The 24,115-nt window shown below is 43.7% G+C and overlaps 1 protein-coding gene across 1 annotated transcript in view; it reads left to right on the top strand.

Annotated features, from left to right (window-relative positions):
* Nucleotides 1-24,115, top strand: part of SMC3 (structural maintenance of chromosomes 3) — a 2,445,376-nt gene that overhangs the window by 699,340 nt on the left and 1,721,921 nt on the right. Inside the window, exon 10 of the mRNA XM_044056330.1 lies at nucleotides 5,959-6,080. Within this exon, the coding sequence (XP_043912265.1) occupies nucleotides 5,959-6,080 (122 nt within the window). The remainder of the gene's footprint in view (nucleotides 1-5,958; nucleotides 6,081-24,115) is intronic.

Raw genomic sequence — 24,115 nt, forward strand, 5'->3', positions numbered from 1 at the left:
ACCCTTTTCAGCCCCAATCCACGAAATTCTGGAATTCCTAGCTCATCTGTTTCACTCCAGGTCCACTTCCACTACGATCAGAGTACAGATAGCGGCCATTTCTAACTTTCATGTTGGCTTGTCAAATTCTAACATTGTCTCATAAGCTCTGTAAAGCTTTTTTGAGAGGGACAACTCTTCTTAGGCCTCCAGTGAGAGATCCCCCTCCTCCTTGGGACCTTAATTTAGTCCTAACTTCCTTAATTCTGCCCCCTTTTGAACCAGCAGCGTCTTTCTCCATCAAGTTTCTATCTTGGAAGGCACTCTTTCTGGTAGCTATTAGTTCAGCCAGATGCGTCTCCGAACTTCAGGCACTATGTGTCCGTCCTCCCTACTTGGTTTTTCATAAGGACAGAGTTGCTCTGAGGACTAATCCTTCGTTTCTTTCTAAAGTCTGCTCAGAAAATAATTTCCCTAATTATACCAACAAGGCAGAGTACAAACTACACCAATTGGACGTCCGTAGACAATTGCGTTTTTTACCTGCACGGAACTAAGGAAATAAGGAAGTCGGACCAATTATTCTTTTCTTATGCCTCAGCCAAACAAGGTCTTCCAGTTTCCTAGGTAACCTTGTCAAGATGGTTATCACACACTATTACTTTTATTTATCAGTTAAGGAACAGAGAGTTGCCTATTAAATCGAAAGGTCATTCTACTAGGGCCTTGGCCATCTCTGTAGCCTTCCATTCCAGCTTGCCCATGGATTCTATCTGTGCAGCTGCCACATGGACAAACCCTCATACCTTTGTTTCTCATTACAAGCTGGATATGGTCTCCAGGAGCAGAGCTGACTTTGGTTCCACTATTCTTAAGAGTCTGTTCTACTGAGCCACCCAGGATGTTGGGTGCTAGGGACGATGTCCCAACCAGCAAGAACGAAGGAGAGAGACAACTTAACATAAAGAAGTTATGTACCTACCATAACGTTCCATGTTAGTTGTCTTCATCTGTCCTCCTTTCTTGCGTCCCCCCTCCATCCCCCTGTCCAAGTGGACCGAAAGGAGTTCTTATTTCACTGGCTGTGTTTTCTCTTGTTTTTTTCCTCAATTGACTTAGAGAATATGGCAGGTATAGTCAACCTATTATTTGGACTGGTTTATTCTCTTGCTATGTCTGGAGTTAGCCATTTCAAATGAGATCTGGTAACTATCGTTAGGCATTATGGGTTAAGGGGTAGTCTCGAGCCAGTAAACAGCTCTCGAGCTATTGAAGATGGTAGTCGATGCAGAGGATCGGCTCCGATCCCAACCAGCAAGAAAGAAGGCGAGATGAAGACAACTAACATGGAACGTTATGGTAGGTACATAACTTTTTCATTTCTGTAACAAAGCTATCTTCTGTATGATCAATTATTCCCAAAGCTATGTTGGCTCAAGCTGAACTGTGACTGACAGTAACTTTTTCAGAGAAAAAAAGATCTCCCTTGTGTACCCCTAAGTCTACACACTTCCTCAATAGTCTGTTCAATGTCGTTACTACCATGCCCCCTTTCTAAGAACTCTTGTCTCACTGTTTGAAATTTTTTTTCCATTTCACTATTGTCACTGTGTAACCTCATTACTCTAAGTAATTGACCTTTCATAATATTCTTAGTTACACGTCCTGGATACATACTGACTTTTATGTAATAATGCATTTTTTTTCTACAAGGTTTCCTATATAATCTAGTATCAAAACATCCAAACATGTCTTTGCTAATAGTAACATCTAGAAATTCAGTGGTGGAGTCTGAAATATTCTTACTAAATTTCAAAAAATCTGTAGTGCTGTGAAGAAACTCCAGAAATTCTTCAAACAGTTCCAGTGTCCCTGTCCAAACAAGGAATGCATCATCCACAAAATGCCTATAGAAGCTGATAAATTCACAGTAATGTTTATTCTGCAATATCTGTTCAGTTTCTCAGTCGCATAGCACAAGGATGGCTTAGTTAGCACACGCAGTGCCCATAGCCATGCCAAACGTCTGAAGAAAAAAGATCACTGTGAAAGCGTTTACCTTTTTCTTTTACATTAAAGTCTGTGTAGTTTTTATGTTCTAACAATTGTGGTGGTCAGATTATTTCATTAGTACATTGTGATTACAACTGAAGTCACAGGCACCTTCCACAGTAGGGTTCTTGGGCCATCCTCCTCTCATGAGAAACTTTGAAAAACTATGTTTTGTCATCCTTTTCCTGACTATCATAGAGTGCTTCACAAGGAGGGGCGAGACCCCCTCATCTAAACTAATCCATTGTTTCAGGAGGATGAAGACTCTCAAACAAAAAACTGTCAGTTTTTCCATTTCACGTTATGTTGGTGATCTGTTACCCAGGATTAGTTGATTGCAGACATTATGGAAAACAACCATTGTCTGGTGTTGCTTTGTTCTTTCCATCCCATCATCATTTGAAATCCAAGATGCATCAGAGGATCTCTTAAGAGTCCCTCTGTCCCTCTTGGACATGGACACTCTGGAAATGACTCTAAGAATATAGGGAATTTAATTTTATTCCCATGTTTTGACCCCCTAGACTTTGGAAGATGTTGATGGTTAGAGATTAATCATGAATTTTTAACTTCAGTCGTACTAGTTAGTTTTTGTTTTACCCAATTTTCTTTCTGATCATTGTTCTGTCCCACCCAGTTGCCTTGCTGACCAATTTGTCCTCCTTCGGTTAGAGCCCTACAGCTCATTTTGTTCTTGGGGATGCAGTTGGGCAGGCTAGGAGCAAGACTGTCATCCACATGGAAGTTTAGAATTTTGCTTTAATGCCGCATCCCCAGTGTAGATTGCCAACAGTCAAGGTTGGGCATACAGTGAGTGTCAGAGAGGATATGTCATTCAGTTTTGCAAGTAACGTAATCCATTGAGTCCACATTGCCCCTATTGAAGCCAGCATTCCTTTGTGGCCTTTGGTCTTTCTCAGACTCTTAAGAAGACCGTGCATCCCTGGCATGCAGTCCCACAAGGTGAACTGGCTAAACCACATCATTCATCTTTTCCCCCTTGCAGTAGGTTGACTGTCTTAATCAGGTTGATAGTTATAGTTTTATCCCTCTACACCATTAAGGTGGCATCAGTTATATGGTCATGGTACAAACCCTAAGACTGAAGCTTTAGAAACGTGTTTAAATGATACATGTGTACGTGAAGGGAAGCCTGAATGACATAGTTATAGAAGCCTCACTAGAGAATTTTGAAATTTGCCTTCATTGAGCAACTTTCTCAGGATAGGGTATTGTTCTTGTTTTTCTTTTCTGTCATTTTCATGATATTTACCTAAGTGTTCTTAGATAGTGGAGGCTTTGCAGCAGCCATACCACTTGAGTTGCACCACTTAAATGGGTTTTGACTAGTGTCCACTTTCCAGAAGTCCCTGCCTATTGCAGTAGTTTTTGGGGATCACCTTCAGCTTGGAGAAATCATCCCTGATCCTAGTGTATCTCCTTTATTGGAGTAGCTGTAGACTCACTCTAGAGACTATGTTGTTCCTATAGACAGGGAGAAGGAACTTTGAGAACTATTGCTGTGGTTATATCTGTCAGAATGGTGGGGTCATATGTGTATATACTTCATTCATTTTTACATGCAAGTCATGCAGTGGATTTTATGCTGCCAGTGGCTGCAGGGCCATCTATCCCTTTGTGCTCAGTTTTTGAAGTTGGATCCCTGGTAATGTTCTTTAGATTGACAGATTTCATCCTAGAACCTGGAAATTTTGATTCCTACTATTGAGTCTAATACTAATTTTGGATGAATTTCTGGAAGGAATCTAAACGCAACAGAAGCTGTACCTGTAAAAATGCAGCTTTGTAATAAAACCCCATATTTGCTGTGAAATATAAATTGTGACCACATGTCACATGACTTTGAACCTATGTTGCAGATTCCGAAGTTTCTGTTTTCCTTTGCATGCTGCCTTATGAAGGTCATGCAGAATCCTGCACTGCATAATGTAGCTTGATGCTTCATGTCATGGACTGGCAAAGGGTAACTCAAGGTAATACTATCTGAATAAATTATTTTATCCATGTTGCATAGCTGTCTTCTAGCTGGGACAGATGGTGAAATAATTGTGTGCTTTGTTCCATAATTAGTATGTATAACCAGTCCTTGCTTTTTACCAGGTTCCTGGAATACTAGTAATGTTGGTTACAACACCCTTCCTATGTCTGCTGTTTTGTTTCCAGCAGTACAAAAAGTGAAGTAAGGCCCCCTTTCCAGTACCTTTTTCCATCTGCTGCCTATATTTTATACTGGGTTAATGCCAAAGGTGCTGTGCTGATTTCCTTATGTCAGTACTGCATAACCTTGTGCACTTAGTGATTCATGCCAGCACTGTGACATTAAGGAATAAAGCTCTGACTACGGCCCTGCGACCTGAGTTTGATTACCGGCTTTGGTGCTTGACATCATTGGTAGGAGCTAATGAAAGTACCCATCCTGGGTGGCATGGGAGGGGATGGAACAGGTCTCCCATAGCCACAGTCCCTAAAGGGCATCATTATAATGGTTGTCATGTAAGTGGGATTATTGTTCACCAAGCTATCACCAAGTGATAACCTTCATTAGCAAGCACACTGGATCATGTACTCATACAAGTATGGAGTGGGGTCCCCACAATGATGGGTAGTTTTTACCCCACCCATATCATTGCTTGGATGCTGACAACAGTGTAGACTCCCAGATATTTTCCTGAATAGTGATCCCTCTGGCCATATCTTGCTTTAGTGTATCTAGGATTCCCCATCAGTAGGAAGTAAATTGGCTCCAAGAGAAGCAGGCTTGGTAGGGGGACAGACAGAGATGAGAAAGCATGTGAAAATGTATTGCCTTATTAGTTCTTATTTTTTCACAATTTTAACACTGGCAGATTAGAAGAGGGACATTACCAATCGTAAATGTGACAGAAGATCTTGATGTACTAATAAAGTTCCTGTTTGCATAACAGACATGATGAGGTAGATTACAGTTGTCCATGCTGCAATTTATGTTGCAAGATAATCCCTACCACCCTGCCTTTTCTTCCTGTCCTGGCTTAATGACCCCCCCCCCACCACCTTTTTTTTGCTTTTAGGCAAGGTGTAGGAGACATGTATGCATGCTGTGCATGGCATGTTTATTTGGTGTGCATTTAACCCTTCTGCCAGCATGTTACTGAATCTTAGTAGATTGCCAGCAGTGATGTAATTTGCATACCAGTCTGCTGAGGGGATGCATGTAGTGGATGGCCTAAGTAAGGAGTACTTTTGATCCTAAAGGTCATAGGAAACTGTCTGTGAATTGCAAGCAGTATTGTCGTTGGGCAGTTCGCATTTCCATGGTGTAACATGCTCTTGAATTGTTCTTGTCTTTGAAGACTATATTTAGGTCTTGGTTTTCTGGCTTGTGGCCTCTGATGGAGAAGGAACAATTTATCATAAATTACTGAACTGTACTTGAGGGAAATGGATGTTTTGCAATATACAAAAGCTTGGAGCACACAATGGAGGAGAATTAAATATTGCGAGAACACTAGACCTCCAAATGTGTCTTGGGAACAGAAGCAGTTGCCTTGATTTAGATTTAGCTAGGCAACCACAATTTTCTGGTGACCATTTTAGGTGCTCTGTTTGCACTGGATTTGGAGATATGCACAGACACTCGCATTGTTGAACATGTAGATTTCTGTATAAATCCCGCTGAAGGAGTGTTTCATTTATAACTGTTGATCACTTCTCACACATAGCTAAAAATTTGCAATTGTATTTGTAATTTTCTGTAATGATCAAAGTACATTTTGAGTACTGATGTAGTGTGTTAGCGTTTTATTACCCATTTGAATGTGGGAAAGTGTGAAATTGTAGTTGGATAGAAAAGATTCAGGTGATCTGACCTGTTGTGATAAGTAGAATTCTAACCAGTAAAGCCATCTCATTTCAATTAAATCTCAGAAACGTTTGTTAAAAGAAAGACACAAGCTTTTGGAAAAGATTGAAGAGAAGCAAAAGGAGCTAGCGGAAACTGGACCAAAATTCTCTGCTGTTAAAGAAAAAGAAGAAAATGGCATTGCAAGGTAATTTTTCTTGAGTAATGGGGCATCATAGTTACCGTGTGTATGTTTATTTTTGCATGTAACACAGCAGGCATAGCGTTCACACACTGAGCATTTTCCATATGTGGCTTGGGTCAGAAAAAGTCCAACTTAAGAAGGTGCAATGGTTGGCATTTCTGCCTCACAGAACTTTGTTCTCCAGCTTGGTTCTTGGCTTTAGTGCATGGATTTTAACTGGTACTTCACTTTTATCACACTACTCCAATAGATTGACTGTATATCTTCTTGATTCTACAGATTAACAGTAGATTTGATGTCAATCTCACCTTTAATTCTCACTGATGAGTTAAATTCAATCCATTGGATCTGTCTCGGTCATTTCAAAAGTTCAAGGCCTTCAGCAAAGCTCATAGGCATTCTTCCATCTCATAATGCAACTCCCCTAACTTCCCCAGATCTCATTTGCTGCTGTGCAAAGAAGGATGTTCTTCGTGTTTCACTGTTGCAGTCATCACATTTGGGTTATCTGCCTGCAGGTAGCCCTCAGCCAGCCTGAATACCAGAGTCTTGGGATTTCTGTGTCGGATGCTGTCACTTCTTCCATGACGTCAGGTCGTCAGGGGTGTAAAACATGCAGCCGACGCCATTACATAAGTCTTTCTTGCCGTGCGGTAGCCGAAGCAGTTTGTAAGTGTCGGTCGTCCGACTCCTGAAATTTTCTTTTTCGAGTTTCATACCCGAAGTCTTCAAAAAAGGAAAGTACCCCATTGGGGATCCTTGTTTCTTGCTCTAACCAATGTCAGAAAAAATTAACAATTGTCTTGCCTGTGGAAAGCAAATACCTCATAGAGATTTTCATTCTTACTACGTCACCTGTTTAGGCTCAGACCATGACGTCCCTCACTGTCCGTTTTGTGCCTTGTTCAATGCCCAAACTATTTGTCGTCTGGCTATTTTTGTAGCTAAATACTTTCTTTCATTATCTCAGTACTACGAAATGGCTTTGATGAGCAATCTGACTACCGATCTTCTGAAAAAACATAAGGATAAAGACAGAGACAGACCGCTTAGGTTCAAAACTGCCGACACTTCCATTAAGCTAGTCGCCGGTCCACTGTTACTCCGTGAGGTGCTTTCGTAGCCCCTGACACCCACTACTACAGATTCGCAGGCCTCTACTGAGACCCATTCAGAGCCCGGTATGCCGCAAGATGCTTCTTCGACTATGGAACCTGTGGATGTTTCTACCTTGGATGGGTCCGGAGCCTTTGTGCAGGCACCGGTTTCTAAGGGTGTATTCAGGCCTGCAGACTTTCATATTAAACCAACAGCATTGTTTCCAACTAGACGTACCGAATTCCTCAGGCCTAAAACTCGCACTACGCCTAGAAAAACGACAAAACCGATGACTCAGGCCCATATTCCTCAAACAAATGCTTAGAATGGCTGAAGACCTTATTACCTTACTTAGGGGAAGCCAGCCTTCCCCCTCTAAGAGACCTAGAACCGATTTTCTTTCTGATTCTTCTGATCAGGAATCTGATATCTCTGCTTCTTCTGACTACCAGGATTTGCCCTTATCTACTTATGAGTATTCTAATGCAGAGGATTCCATTCCCTCTGCTTCTCCTCCAGACGATTTTTCTTTTGGTGAAACCTTGCATAGCCTTAGGGAGCATTTCTGCTGGGAAAGCCAGGACTATTCTGAGTCCAAAAAGAGACTTATGGAATTCTTACTCCTACCTCATCACAGGCCTCTAGCTTTCCCTCCTGTTCTAGCTGTTGTAGACAATGTTTTCTTGGAATCTAGCCTTACTCCAGACACTTTAACTGTAGCTCCCATAAAACCTGACAGGTACTACAGAGTACCTGACTCACAAGTTCCTCTTTAACAATCCTACTACGGATCCAGAGACCATTTGCCAAGGACCAAAAGGCATGAAGGCTACTGCTGCCAAAAACCCTACCCCTTTTGAGAGAGCTTCTAGAGCCTTAGACAGATGGGGTAAGAAGGTTTGCACTTCTGCTACTTTGGCCATTAGGGCTCCAAATTGCCAGTTTCATATGCTAAAGTATCAGCTGCATATTATGGGACTACTTAAACAGAAAGTTATGTTGATTCCTGAATGTACTGAACACAAAGACTTGCAAGATTTAATGCATTCTGCAGAACAAGTTGGTAAACATACTTTGCAATGTGGTTTTGATGCTTTAGAAGCATCTTGCAGGGCTGCTGTCACTGGGTCTGTGCTTAGAAAGCATGCTTGGCTTAAGGAACAAAACCTGCCAGATCATGTTAAAGCTAAATTACTGGATGCACCCTTAAACCAAAACCGCCTTTTTGGCAACAAAGTAGAGGAATTCCTCAAAAAGATGGAAGAAAAAGCTAAATCTATGCAAACTGTTAGATTTCCTACAAGTACAGCCTCCCAGATTCAGTAGGCATTGGCCTTCAAAGAACTGATCCTTTCCAGGCCTTCTCAGTCCAAACCTAGGAACAGTAGACCACCAAGACTTCAGTCTCAGGCTACGCACAGTTCTAAGCAGTGGGGGGGCTCCCACTTCCAAAGTAGGGAGTAGTAAGCCACCCCCCTACGGAAAAATGGCACAATGACTTAACCCTTAACCCTTCCAAGGCCTGCTCATCTACTTGCTTCCTTAGGAGGAAAGTTCGCCCTGCATGCAAAAAACTGGGAACTCATTACCCAGGACAAATGGGTTTTAAACATAGTTTCCCGAGGATATAGACTCCACTTCCACACACTACCAACCCCAAATGTTTGGCCAGACCTCCCCCAAATCAATGGGCAGAGGCCCAACAGCAGGTTCTCTCCCTTCTCAGTATCAGGGCTATTCAACCTGTCCCAGCAGAACTAAGGGGGCAAGGTTTTTATTCAAGACTGTTTCTGGTACCCAGAAAAGAAAACTCCTGGCGTCCTGTCCTGGATCTCTCCATTCTCAACACCTTTCCGGTGGCTCCAAAATTAAAAATGCTGTCTCTTCAACAGCTTCTTCCTATGCTAGCCCAAGGATATCTGGCTGGCAACCCTAGACTTAAAGGAAGCTTACCTGCACATCCCAATAAGAGATTCCTGTAGACAATACCTACATTTCAAGATGGGCTCCATGCACTTTCAGTTCTCTGCACTTCCCTTTGGCTTATCTACTGCACCCAGGGTGTTAACAAACTATCTAGCTCCAGCCATTGCATTTTGCAGGCAGAGAAATATTCATATTTACCCATATCTAGACAATTGTCTGATTCAGACAGAAAGCCAGGACTCGCTATTACAACACTTGGCATTTGTAAAGAAACTTCTATTTTCACCGGGGTACACCATCAATGAAAAGAAATCTCACCTAGTACCCTGCCAACAGATTGTATTCCTGGGAGCAAGCTTGAACACAGCTTCCCAGATGGCATTCCTGACTCCGGAGAAACAAGTTTATTTGACAACCTACTTCAAACTATTGGCCACAAAACCCAGCTATCTGCAAGGAAGATGCTGCAAGCCCTGGGGTTCATGGTCTCTTGCATTCTGCTAATTCCGTATGCAAGACTGCATATGAGGAAACTTCAATGGTATCTAAAAAGTTTATGGTGTCAACATTCTCAGGACCTGGAAACAATGCTTCCTATCATTCTTTGTCTAATGACAGAGTTCCTTTGGTGGGCAGAGGCTTGCTACCACAACAAGGGACTCCCTTTCACTCTACCCCCTGCCGCCCAAACCCTAACAGACGTCTCAGACTATGCATGGGGGGCTCGCATGGCAGGGCAGTGTATTCAGGGCAAATGGAACCCGAGACAGATGCACCTGCATATCAACCAAAAAGAAATGTTAGCTGTACAGAAGGCTCTGACAGCCTTCAAAGACCTTATTCTTCCAGGACAACTATTGGTAAGGACAGACAACACCACAGTTATGTGGTACGTTATCAAGCAGGGGGAACCCACTCCTACCCTCTCTGCAGACTAGCGATGGCTGTGTGGAGCGCAGCCTTGAGCTTACAAGTGCACCTACAAGCTCAATTCCTGCCAGGCAAACTAAATTCACTGGCAGATGACCTAAGCAGAAATCTCATGGACCCGACCCACATGAATGGAAACTAGAACCCAAAATATTCAACCTCTTGAGGAACAAATGGGGGGACCCCAGAGGTTGACTTGTTTGCCTCCCCTCAGAACTACCAATTGAACAAATTCTGCATTAGAACTCACCACAGTCAAGCTTGGAAAGTGGATGCCCTGTCCTTTACCTGGGAAAGCCTCTCTGTTTATGCCTTTCCCCCCTCTGCATCTTGTCTCGAAAGTTCTACTAAAGATCAAACAGGACAAGCCGAGAACAATACTGATTGCACCAGACTGACCACACCAGCACTGGTACCCCTCTTGCGCAGTCTGACACTGCTACAACTATGGCACCTGCCTCAAACCTCTTCCCTGCTGTCCCAGCAGGTGGGCCAGATTCTGCACCCCCAGCTTCAAACCCTGAACCTTGCAGCCTGGCTAATTCCATGAGCTCTCCTCTAGCATCCCTTAGTAAGCAGGTGCGGGATGTCATTCTGGAGGCTAGGAGGCCTAGTACCAGAAAATCCTATGCTGAAAAGTGGAAAAGATTCTGCTCCTGGAGCCCAGGCTCAGGGGATGGGCGCAACGGTGCCCAGCTTACCTCATATTCTAGAGTACTTAACAGAGATGCTCCACAAGGGCCTATCCTTCTCGTCAATTAAGATTCATGCCTCTGCCATTTCAGCAAATTATAATACTGAGCCACTCCTCTTCTCTCACCCCTTGCTAAAACGATTCCTTAGAGGGGCCAAAAATTTGACCCCCCCCCCCCTCCCAAGAGAACTCCCACTCCAGCCTGGGACCTTAACTTTGTATTGGAAAAGCTCAGTCTTCCCCCCCTTTGAGCCAGCTGCAACAGCAGAGTTGAAAATCCTTTCTTGGAAAACAGCCCTACTTCTAGCCATCACTTCAGCAAGAAGAGTGTCGGAATTACAGACCCTTATGGCAGTGCAACCCTTCATTATCTTCTATACGGACAGGGTTACCCTCAGGACTAATCCTTCCTTTATGCCCAAGGTGGTGTTTAGTGTGGCCCTAAACCAGTCCATTAATTTGCCTACTTTTTTCCCTAATCCACAAAACAAAGGTGAACAGATACTGCACTCTCTGGATGTGCACAGACAACTTAGATTCTATTTGGACAGGGCTAAGCCTCTCAGAAAATCTGACCAGCTGCTAGTTGGCTTTGCTGCAGGGGCAGAGGGGAAGGCCATTTCAAAGCAAACCATTTCCAAATGGATAGCCCATTGCATTCACTTCTGCTACAAGCACCATAGAAAACCTACCCCACAGGGAATAAGATCACATTCCACCAGAGCTGCATCTAAATCAGTGGCATTTCTCAGAGGAGTCCCTACCAGGGACATCCTGGAAGCTGCTACCTGGAGCTCTGTGCATACCTTCATCAAGCATTACCATATGCTTATATTTTCCAAATCCAGAGCTGGATTTGCCACAGCAGTCTTGCAGGGCTTAATGGCTGGCCCTAATGCTGTTTAACTACCTCCTCCCTTCCTTAGCTTTGTGAATCAACCCATATGTGATGACTGCAGCAGTGAAACATGAAGAACATAGTACAGTTGTGTACACTTAACATAAATGTAGATGTTTGAGTGTATTCACTGTTGCAGTCCTGGTCACCCTCCCCTCTAGCCCCCTGACTTTTCTTGCCCCTACCTTTCCTTCTTGTTTGGTATATAGATATTTTTTCTTGTGTATTTGCTTTTTGATAGGGGTGTACCATACCATATAATTGCTTCCTATTGTAGGAAGCAGTTATATGGTATGGTACACTCCTATCAAAAAGCAAATAGGGGTGTACCATACCATATAATTGCTTCCTATTGTAGGGGCACCTGACATCTGGGGCAAGAAAAACTGATGTAATGGCGTCGGCTGCATGATTTATACCCCTGACGACCTGACATCGTGGAAGAAGCGACAGCATCCGACACAGAAATCTGGCTGGCGGAGGGCTACCTGCAGGCAGATAACCCAAATGTGATGACTGCTACAGTGAATACACTCGAACATCTACATTCATGGTAAGTGTACACAACTGTACTTTCTGAAGCAAGCTCTGGGCTAAGTGCTGTGTTTTTATATAGTATTACTACCACTTTCTGGGTAGTTTGTTTATTTTTATATATTGTTCTTGTATGTTATTTTGATATATCCTTACCCTGTTTTTCTGTAATTTTTTATATTTTAGAGTGAATGTTGGCCCCTTAACTTCTCCTGTTTGCATCCACTTCAGTTAGAGGATGTCTAACTAATGTCTGTTTAAGTTACAGAACGTTTACCCCTTTCTTCTTTTTTGTCCCTTTTTAGTTAGAGGAGGATTTTTCCAAAAAAATAAAGCAAGGCTTTTGTCTAAACTTTTAAAGTTTCCTTTGTGTCCGTTTAAATTAGAGGATTTTTCTGGTGCGATAGTTTCAGTGGTGTGAGTGTGTTTGTCTAGTTTTCTTGATTAATTTCCTTTATCTTCTTTTAGCTGTCAAAATGTCACAAAAGCAGGAAGGGAACCTCTTGGTCTCAAAAATTGCAAGCAGTGTGGAAAGAAGATGCTCCTTAGTGATTCACACACTTTGTGTCTGTATTGCTTGGGACCTCTTCACCTCCAAGAGTTATGTTCCATATGCCATGATTTAACCAGAGGGCTGTCTTGGAGCGTAAAAATACGCTTATTTTGAAGGGTTTGCTGAAAACTCCCTTCTCTGAGGCTGTAACATCGGAGTCTGCCACCAAGTCAGATAAATCTCCTAAACGTACTTCGGTGCAGAATCCTCTTCAGAGCCGACGCAGAAAGTTCCAAGACTATCAACTTCAAAAGAACCCTTTGAGCAGACAGTCGTGACTGATCTAGGACTATGTTGGAGCAATTGGAACCGTCTTTGGCTCCCAGAGAATTCAGTTATCCAGAGGCGTCACGTTCTTTGAAACTAGTCCCCTCTTGGCTCCATTCACCATGACAATGGCAAGATCCTCTACACTTTCTGTTTGGTCCACAGGGAGTTTTCCGATGAAGACGTGGATAGGGTAGTGCAAAGGCTGCTAAAGACTCCGGCCTTGGCCAAACAGTTGGATCTGAACCCAAAGGAATTGGGTCAGACATTATCCTCCTCTTCGGCACTTGCTCCTTCTCCAGTCTGTCCCTTTATTTCAGAGCTAGAAGATTCTGATGTTTGGCTTGTGTCTGTATCAGGTCCAGGTCCCGTAGGTTCCTCTGGCCTGGTGTCTGCCCTGACAATTTCTGCCCAGTTGGAACAGGAGACTTCTCGGAGCTGACACTCTCCATTCGTGTCTGCAGAGCTAGTTAGGATTTCTGCAGATCTGACCCTTTCTCTGGGGGCTTCAGTGCGGGTGAGTTCGGCTCCTACCTCTGCTTGGGAGCTTCTGTCTTCTGCCCCAGCGATTCCTTTGGCTCAGACAATCTTTTTGTTGGATCCGGGGTGTGCTTCGGAGCAGGGACTGACTGCCTTTGAAGTTATGAGGAGTGTTTTAACTACATCCCAGTCTGTGACACAATCCCCCTCGGATCTTCCACCCAGTTCTACACAGGTGTCTTTGTCTTCTCATGTACCCTGTCCACAGGACAACAGAGACCCCAGGCCTCAGGATGTCTAACACGGGAATTCCCCCCTTCTGAAACTTCCCCAGACTATCCCACTGAGGAGGTACCTCGGAAGAGGACCTGCAAGAAGAAGCATCTTGACTCCCCATACAAGTCCATCACATCTGATACTGACCTCTATGAGGCAGAAGGGTCCCTGCAGTCACCTCCTGAAGATGTCTCCTTTGGAGACATCCTGGAAATTTTTAAGCAGAGAAGGCGACTGGCAGTCCTCATCCCCTTCGGCTTAGGAGTCATTTATACTGGAGGCTTTTGGCTCTCACCCTTCAACCTCTTGGGTGACCCCTCCTTCCAATAAGCTTATTGAATTAATCTCTCGGAAGGCTTGGGAAACCTCAGATTCCATAGAGCGTACTCCTAGGAGGCCAAATAAGTATATTACTGCCCCAAAGGATAAATAATTTTTAACAACAGTTTGTAGTAGTTGATGCCATGGTCATGGAGGCAGCCACTAACAGGAACTTTCTGAGACCAGTTCCTCTATCCAGCCTCCAAATAAGGATTTCAGGACTATGGATAGGTATGGGAAGTGCGTCTTTTCATCAGCGACCTTTACCCTGTGGTCTCTGAACTGCCTTACCCACTTCACCAGATTACAGAGAGACATGTTGAAGGAACTTTCAGACTCCCTCCAAGGAGCTGTAGCTGACGTGGTGGCAGATAAGCTCAACGCACGGTTTGCCACCCTCAACTCGGTCGTGAACTCTTCCAAGAGGCTCATATCTTATGCAGTAGATGGAATGAGTAAGGCAGGCCTGGATGCACCTTTGCAATTTCACAGAGCCCTTCAAGCCTTCCTTCATTAGCGCCCCTTTTGATGGCTCTTCTCTTTTTGAGCCCAAAGTTAGAGGATGCTTACCAGGTGTGAACAGGAGGGTAAGACTTTGTCTGCCATTGGAGTGCATTTTTCCACACCTACCAGACCCTTTCCTAAGGGTCAGCAAAGTAGTGGGAAGATGTGGATCAGAAAGTCACAAAGGTCTTTCCAGGACACACAGGGGAAAGTTCCCCTAGAGGCAAAGGGGGGGAACAATAATGGAAGATGCTGCCCTTGCGACAGGGGAGTCCTGCAGAACGAGGGCTCCAGAGAATCCTACTTTGGTAGACCCTTGCAGTGCTCCTGAAGGAATGCCCGACTGCTCACCTCTGGAGGCAGTCGGGGGAGGAGTGATTGTCTCTGCACAGTGAAACCTGGCAAAAGGAAAAAAGAGTCATCCAAGAAGTCCCTGCAGATCGGAGAGGATCCGGAACTTTCTCAAAATTCTTTAGTTTCAAGGAAAACAGGACTGGAGACCCATATTGGATCTCAGCAATCTAAACAGATCGGTGAAAATGACCAAGGTCCAGATGGTGACACTGCAGTTGATTCTTCCATTCCTGGAAAAAGACAGTTAGATGTGCTCTGTAGACCTCCAGGATGCGTACTACCACATACAAATAGAAAGGAGATCCAGAAGGTACTTGCGCTGCTGGCTAGGAGCCAGCTATTTCCAGTTTCGAGCTCTGCCCTTTGGTCTCACTACAGCCCTCAGAGTGTTCACCAAATGCATGGCAGTAGTGGTGGCTCACCTGAGACGCTGATAATTCCAGGTGTTTCCTTATCTGGAGGACTGGTTCACAACTGCCCCAACCAGACATCATCATCTACAAGCCAGGGACTACACTCTACAACTCTGTTCCTCTCTGTGTATTACCATAAGTTATGAAAAATCTGCTCTAGAGCCATGTCAGAGCTTGGTCTTCATAGGAGCATAGATAAACACAACTACAAGGATAGTCTACTCCATCTTGTGGAAGTTTTTGCTATCTTCACAATTAAATAAGTCTGTTGAGCAGAGAGAAATGAGCTTCTGCCAAGCTGGTTCTCCAAGTACTGCAAAAAATGGCTGCCTCAATTGTTGTCATTCCCCTAGCTTGACTCCATATGAGGATAACTTCAATGGTTACTTTCGACACAATGGTCAGTTCTAGAACTTCATATAACTCACAAGATCAGAATAACCGGTTCATGCAAAAAGGATCTCCAGTAGTGGATTTACTCTCCTGTGGTATATCAAGGCTATCACTTTATTCCCCCCCTCAACCCCAAGCCACAGTGACCACGGATGCTTCCCAGATTGGGGGTGGGGGGAGCATTATCTCAGGAAAAATAGTTTAAGGCATCTGGCAACAACACGAGACTCATCTACACATAAACATCCTGGAGATGAGGGTGGTGCTTTAAGTGTTGCAAGCATTTAAATATTCCTTCCTTCTGGGAACAGCAGCAGTCCAGTCAGACATATTTGTGGTCTTGTATATAAACAAACGGGGGAGGGGGGACCAGATCTTTGCCCCTCTTTGTCAAGAAGCCCTCTGGGTCTGGCAATGGGCAACAGTTTCCAACCGTTTTCTGATAGCAATGCACATCCCCGGGAACTCCAGCATAATTGCAGACAAATTCAGCAGAGCCATTTAATGGCCACATGAGTGGTCCCTCAATCAGAAAGTTGCGGAAGAGATTTTCTGAAAATGGGGCCAGCCTTGCTGCAATCTTTGTATTGCCCACCAATGCCAAATGCAGCAACTACTTTGCTCTAATCCCTCCTGCGGGTGAGTCATCAAGGGATGCACTTTTTTTCACAGTTGGCCTCCAGGACTTCTTTTTTTTTCCTGCAGTCCCTCTAATTCCCAAATTTTTGCAGAAACCAGCTCTGTTGGAGGCAACAGTAATACTAATTGCCCCCATTGGCGTCACCAGATTTGGTTCCCCTTTCTTCAGCCTCATCTACCGGACAAACCATGAATTCTGGACCTAGCTCCAGACTTTGACTCATCCATCATGAATGCTTCATCCCATCCTGAACAATCTCAAACTAACAGCTTGGCTTTTCCAGTTCCCTTGATCGCCAGGGTTCCTCTCCAGTTAAACATATTTTGTTATTTTCCCATAAATTGTCTACACGAAAACTGTACAGAGGTAAATGGAAGGGATTTGTTGTATAGGCCAACAATAATCAGTTAGACCCCTTTACTGCACCTGTACATTCCATTCTAGAATTTTTGGCAAAACATTTCAAGTTCAGTTGGCAGCAATTTCCAATTTTCATATAGAAAAAAACTGTTCTGGAATCATGTCACACAGACTTTGTAAGCCGTTCCTAAAAGGAACTGCAGTGATAAGACATCCATACAAAAAAGTCACTGCTCTGGGATCTGAATTTTGTTTTGTCAACCATTGTCTGTCCTCCCTTTGAACCATCTGCTATCTGCGACTTAGTCTCTGTCCTGGAAAACACACTTTATAGTGGCTATTACTTCAGCTAGGAGAGTTTAAGAATTGCAAGCTTTGTTCGCCAAGCCTCCATACCTAGTTTTTCATAAGGACAGAGTTTCTTTATGTGCTAACCCCTCATTTCTGCCTAAGGTTGTGTCAGAAAGCAACCTCAATCAATTTATCGAGCTATTAGTTTTTATTCTAATCTTCCAGAATAAAGGGGGATATTTACTACATCTTCCGGACGTTAATAGGCAATTACGTTTCTACTTGCACAGAACTTCAGAATTCAGGAAATCAGATCAGCTCTTTATTTCTTATTCGGATATTAGAAAAGGCCAACCAGTGTCCAACGTTAACTTATCCAAATGTCTTTCACAATGTACATCCTTTGTGTACAATTCTAAGAACAAAGCCCGTTCTTTTCCTGTTAAAGCACATTCCACTAGGTCGGTAGCCACATCTGCAGCCTGTCAAGCTAGGTTACCTTTGGATAATATCTATGCTGCAGCAACATGGCAAAACCACATACCTTTATAACTCATTACAAAGTGGATTTGGCCTCTATGGTTCTGAGGAATATTCTTCCGTATGCCACCCAGGAATCGTGTAGCTTGGGACACGGTCTTGTCAGTGAGAATAAAGGTGAGATTGACAACATCACATAAAGAAGTTATGTACTTAGAGTTACGTTCCATGTGTGTTGTCCATCTCTACCTTTATTCTCACAACCCATCTTCCATACCCCCTGCCTGTGCTCCTGGGAGACAGAGTAGTGCTATTTGGGTATCACAGGACTCCCTAGCCTCAGAGATAACCTGTTTTTTTTCTCTGTTATTCTATTTAAGCAACTGATTTATATGTTTACTGGGGGCAAACAAGATCTGAGGAAGTTAGCTGCATTATGGGTAAGGAAGAATACCCACGATCTTTGCTAAGGCCTCAAGCTTTTGAAATTGCTGAGATGGATCCAATGGATTGGATCCGACCCATCCCTGAGAATAAAGGCCAAGATGGACAGCATTCATGAAACGTTATGGTATGCACAACTTCTTTTTTATGTACTTTGTGTGACTGTGTGTGTTACTGCATCCTCTTCAAGATTAGTTTCTTTGCCTTATGCCCACTGCATGCCTGGAGAGTCTCTAGCTTCTCTCTAACCCTGAATTAGATGTTGAGTATTTGAGAATGAGTGAAAGAACAATAGATGGGAGATCACTGGTACTGAGGAAGTCTGATGGGAAAGTGCATGCCCGATTAGGTATTTGCAGGACAAATGCAGTTCATTTCTCCATACACCAAATAAATATATGCAAATACTCTCAGAACTTAAATATTTTTTTAAAAGGACAAGCCACAATGAGAAGTTTAACTATATTTAATAGTAAATAATAAAAGAACACAAAAATACTAAATATTGGTTTACAGTAACACCAGAGTTTGTCACAGGAAATATTAAAATAATGCAGAGGAATAGATTCATACTGTTGCAGAAAATCAGTACTTAACTAATATCACTATGATGTTCATCGTATTACACTGCTGCAGTCATCACACTTGGGTTATCCTGCCATCAGGCGGTCCCGCAGTCGGCCAGAGTTCCAAAGTCTTGGTCCGGCGTCGGTTGCTGTCGCTTCTTCCCTAACGTCAGTGCGCCAGGGGTATATAAGATGCATCCGACGCCATTTTCTTCAGTCTTTCTTGCCGTGCGGTTCCCGAAGCAGAAGCAGTTCGCAAGTGCCGGTCGGCCGACTCCTGAGATTGTCAAATCGAATTTCAGACCGAAGTCTTCAATAAAGCTAAGTACCCCATTGGGGAGCCTTTTCTTTCCTCAGACAGATGTCAGAAAAAGTTAATAATTGCATTTCTTGTGGGAAGCAAATACCTCATAAGGATTTTCATTCTTATTGTATTCCTTGCCTAGGCCCAGACCACGACGTCACAGGTTGTCGGTTTTGTGCTAGGTTTAACAAACGAACTATTAAACGTCTGTTTGATTTCGCCCGACATTATTTTGGTAGAAAATTTAATTATACCATGCTGTTGGAGCAACCGACGACCGGGTTGCATAAAAAAAAACGCAAAGATAAGGACAGACAACCGAGACCCAAACCAGACTCCGAGGCCTCTGCTAGGCCAGTCGCCGGTTCACCAGTTTTCAGTGAGGCACCTACGCAGCCCCTAATGACAGCTGATTTAGAACCCCAGGCTGCATCAGACTCCCAAGCGGAGATTGCTGGGCCTCCAGAGCCTTTATCTTTAGGCCCTTCGACTCCATGGCTGTAGGGGATTCCGGTGCAGTTGAAACGCCTTCAGTTGCTGAAGGTGTCTTCAGACCGAATACACTTGCTATTAAATCCTATGCAAAACTGAAAACTCCTTTAAAAGTAAGGAAGCCTGTACAGCAGTCTCCAGTACAAGGCCCCATGCCTAAGAAACAGATGCTTAAGATGGCTGAAGACTTAATTACCCTAATCAGGGATTCCCATCCCCCTCCTGACAAAAGGCCTAGACAGGAGGAGGAGTACGCTTCGTCTGACCAGGTCTCCATTTCCTCGGATTCTTCTGAGGAACAGGAATACTCTTTTCCCCCCTTATGAAGACTCTGATGCTGAAGAGTCTATTCCTTCAGCATCTCCCCCAGAAGACTTCTCTTTTGGGGAAACTTTACATACCATGAGGGAACATTTCCACTGGGAAGGCCAGGATTACTCTGATTCTAAGAAAAGGCTCCGAGAGTTCCGTTTACTACCCCAGCAAAGACCCCTTGCTATTCCACCCATGTTAGACATTGTGGATGATGTTTATTCAGAATCTAGCCTTAACCCAGATTCATTACCTCCTGCACCCGCCAAACCAGACAGATATTACAGAGTCCCTGACTCTCACAAATTCCTATACAAAAGCCCTGTTGCTGACTCAGAAACCATTTCCCAGGGTCCCAAAAGGGGTTAAGGCCTCTATTGCTAAAAATCCTGTACCCTCTGAAAGGGATTCTAGAGCACTAGACAGATGGGGAAAGAAAGTATATACCTCAGCTACTCTAGCTACGAGGGCCTTAATTGCCAGTTTCACATGCTGAAATATCAACAATATTTGATGTCTCAATTAAAACAAAAAATGATCACACATACAGAGCAGCCTAATTGCAAGGAAATGCAAGATTTGTTGCATGCAGCTGAACAAGGGGGAAAACATACTTTGCAATGTGGATTTGATTCATTGGAAGATTCTTGTAGAGCAGCTGTAACAGGGTCTGTCATTCATAGGCATGCTTGGTTAAAAGAACAAACTTTACCTGAATATGTTAAAGCAAAGTTATTGGATGCACCTTTACAGCAGGATGTTTTATTTGGTGTAAAAGCAGAAGAGGTTTTAAAGAAAATGGAGGATATGGCAAAATCTATACTGACGGTCAAGGATTTTTTACAGGTTCAACCCCCCCGTTTCAGCAGAAATTGGCCAACCAAAAACTGGTCCTTTCCAACTTCTGGCAGACCATAGAGGGGCAAATACAGACACCCAAGGGGCAGAGGTCAGCCACAAGGCTCTTACAAGCCTCGACAATGGGGTGCCACAACCCAGAAAGGAGGAGACGACAGGTCTCAAACTACCAGAAGACAAACACAATGACTTATCCCTCAGACTGCCAAGCAAATCCCTCTTGGCAGCACCCTTGGGAGGAAAACATGCACTTTTTGCAGGCAACTGGCGCATCATCACAACAGACAAATGGGTCCTAAATATTGTATCTCAAGGATACAGGTTCCACTTTCACACTTTTCTAAGGATAAAAGTAATGCCAAACCTGCCACCAAATCAATGGGCAGAGGCTCAAAGACAAATTACAGCAGTCATGGACATGAAAGCCATTCAACAGGTTCCTGCACAGGAGCAAGGGCAAGGATTTTACTCAAGACTCTTTCTGGTTCCTCAAAAGGACAAAGCCTGGAGACCCTTCTGGACCTTTCAATTCTAAACACATACCTGGAAGTACCCAAATTCAAGATGCTCACACTACAGCGACTTCTTCCCATGCTGGGCAAGAAGGCTTGGCTAGTAACGTTGGACCTCAAGGAGGCATACCTGCATGTCCCTATCAGACAAAATTGCAGGAGATACCTCCGATTTATAGCAGGTTCAACTCATTACCAATTCTCTGCACTGCCCTTTGGCTTATTTACTGCACCCAAGTTCTTCACAAAATGCCTGGCACCAGTAATTGCATACTGCAGACAAAGAGGAATTCAAATATTTCCATACCTGGACGACTGCCTTATTCAAGCAGAAGGCAAGGACATTCTTTTAAAACATCTAGTGTTTATAAAAAACCTACCAAGTTGCCTAGGGTACACAGTAAACGAAAAGAAGTCAAAACTATTGCCCTCACAAGACATAATATTCCTGGGTGCCAGCTTAAATACAATGGCTCAGATGGCTTATCTCACACCAGACAAGCAAAGACAACTGACTCAATACTTCAAAATGATGGAAACAAAGACCCAACTCCCTGCAAGAAAAATTCTGCAGGCCTTGGGATTCATGGCATCTTGCATACTACTGATACCATATGCCAAACTGCATATGAGGAAATTACAATGGTACCTGAAAAGCGTATGGACTCAACACAGCCACAGCTTGGAAACAATAATACCACTCATTCCCTGCCTTCAACAGGAGTTTCTATGGTGGGCTCAGGCATGTCACCTCAACAAGGGTCAGCCTTTTACCTTACCCACAGCCAGGCAAACAATAACAACAGATGCATCGGGTTACGCCTGGGGAGCACATATGGCAGGACAGTGTATTCAGGGCAAATGGTCTGCAGATCAAATGCATCTCCACATCAATCAAAAAGAGATGCTAGCTGTTCAAAATGCCCTAACAGCTTTCAAGGACCTCCTACATCCAGGACAGCTAATAAAGACGGACAACACCACAGTGATGTGGTACATAAACAAACAAGGGGGCACACATTCCTACCCCCTATGCAGGCAAGCAATGACCTTGTGGAACACAGCACTGACCTACCAAGTTCAACTGCAAGCACAATTCCTGCCAGGAAAGAAAAAAACATTGGCAGATGAACTAAGCAGAAATATCATGGATCCTCACGAGTGGAAATTAAACCCACAAGTATTCACAATGATAACTCAAAATGGGGGAGCCCAGACATAGATCTGTTTGCCTCCCCCCAAAACTGCCAACTACAGAAATTTTGCACAAGGACATACCACACACTAGCTTGGAAAGTGGACACCCTCTCATTCAGTTGGAAAACATTAACAGTGTATGCCTTTCCCCCACTGCCTGTTCTGGCAAAGCTGCTGCTGAAAGCCAGATTAGAGAGGCCACAAATGATACTCATTGCTCCAGACTGGCCACGCCAACACTGGTATCCAATACTAAGGAACATGTCTCAAGGCCCACCATGGATTTTACCTCAAATTCCTCACCTGCTGACTCAGCAAAACAATCAGATTCTACACAGCCAGCTCAATACTTTAAATCTGGCTGCATGGCAGATTTCCTAAACAACCAGTCAACACTTCTCTCTAAAGCTGTTATGGATGTAATTTTTGGAGGCCAGGAGGCCCAGCACCAGGAAAACCTACTCCGACAGATGGAAAAGATTCTGCGCCTGGGACCAGGCTAAAGGCCAAAATCCTCTTGTCCCAAATATTCCTCAAATTCTGCAATATTTAACTGAGATGTTGCACAAAGGCCTTGCCTTTTCATCTATTAAGATCTACGCTTAAGCTATTTCAGCTCATTACAACACAGATCCTCCTATATTTTCACATCCATTACTAAGACAGTACCTCAGAGGGGCTAAGAACATAAGACCGCCCCGGAGAGCACCAACACCAACTTGGGATCTCAATTATGTTTTGGAAAAACTTACACTACCGCCCTTTGAACCAGCTTTTACAGCTGATTTACAGTTTCTATCATGGAAAACTGCCCTGCTGCTAGCAATAACTTCAGCACGAAGAGTCTCAGAGCTACAGGCCCTAATGGCAGTGGAGCCTTTCATCATTTTTCATCGACAGAGTTTCTCTACAAACTAACCCTTCCTTTATGCCAAAGGTGGTATCCAGTGTGGCTCTAAACCAAACCATTCATTTGCCCACCTTTTATCCAAACCCCCAGAATAAAGGGGAAAGGCTCCTACACTCTTTGGACATTCACAGGCAGTTACGTTACTACTTGGATAAAACTAAGGCTTTCAGAAAATCTAACCAGCTCTTTGTATCCTATGCTGCAGGATCACAAGGAAAGGCTATCTCAAAACAGACCATTTCAAAATGGATAGGACATTGTATCCATTTCTGCTACACACACCATGGGAAACCTGTGCCTGGTAACATTAGGCCCTATTCCACCAGGACTACAGCAACATCAGCAGCTTTCCTCAGAGGGGTTCCAACCAAGGATATTTTGGAGGCTGCAACTTGGAGTTCAGTGCACACCTTCACCTCTATATTCAAAAAACAGAGCTGGCTTTGCCTCTGCAGATCTGCAGGGACTACTAGATTCTCCAAACCCTATTTAATACTGACTTAGCTTTGGGATTCAACCCAAGTGTGATGACTGCAGCAGTGTAACACGATGAACATAGTACAGTTTTGTACCTACCATAAATGTAGATGTTCGAGTGTTCACACTGCTGCAGTCCAGGTTACCCTCCCTCCATCCCCTCTGTCCTAGCTGGACTTATCTATAGCTTTCTATCCTGTACAACCTTTGTGGTGTATTTGCTTGTAACTGAAGGTATTGTTTTTATTTCTTATATATGTTTTATTACCAATATGTATTGCCTACCTACTTGGGGGTACCTGACATCTGGGGCAAGAAATGCATCTTATATATATCCCTGGCGCACTGACGTCAGGGAAGAAGCGACAGCAACCAATGCCTGACCAAGACTTTGGAACTCTGGCCAACTGTTGGACCGCCTGACAGCAGGATAACCCAAGTGTGATGACTGCAGCAGTGTGAACACTCAAACATCTACATTTATGGTAGGTGCAAAACTGTACTTTTTCCTGACTAATCCAATGAATACTATTCTCTGGTCCACTTACTAGAGC

Source organism: Protopterus annectens, chromosome 14.part0 (genome assembly GCF_019279795.1).
Source record: "Protopterus annectens isolate FY-2018-M chromosome 14.part0, PAN1.0, whole genome shotgun sequence".
Taxonomy (NCBI): Eukaryota; Metazoa; Chordata; order Ceratodontiformes; family Protopteridae; genus Protopterus; species Protopterus annectens.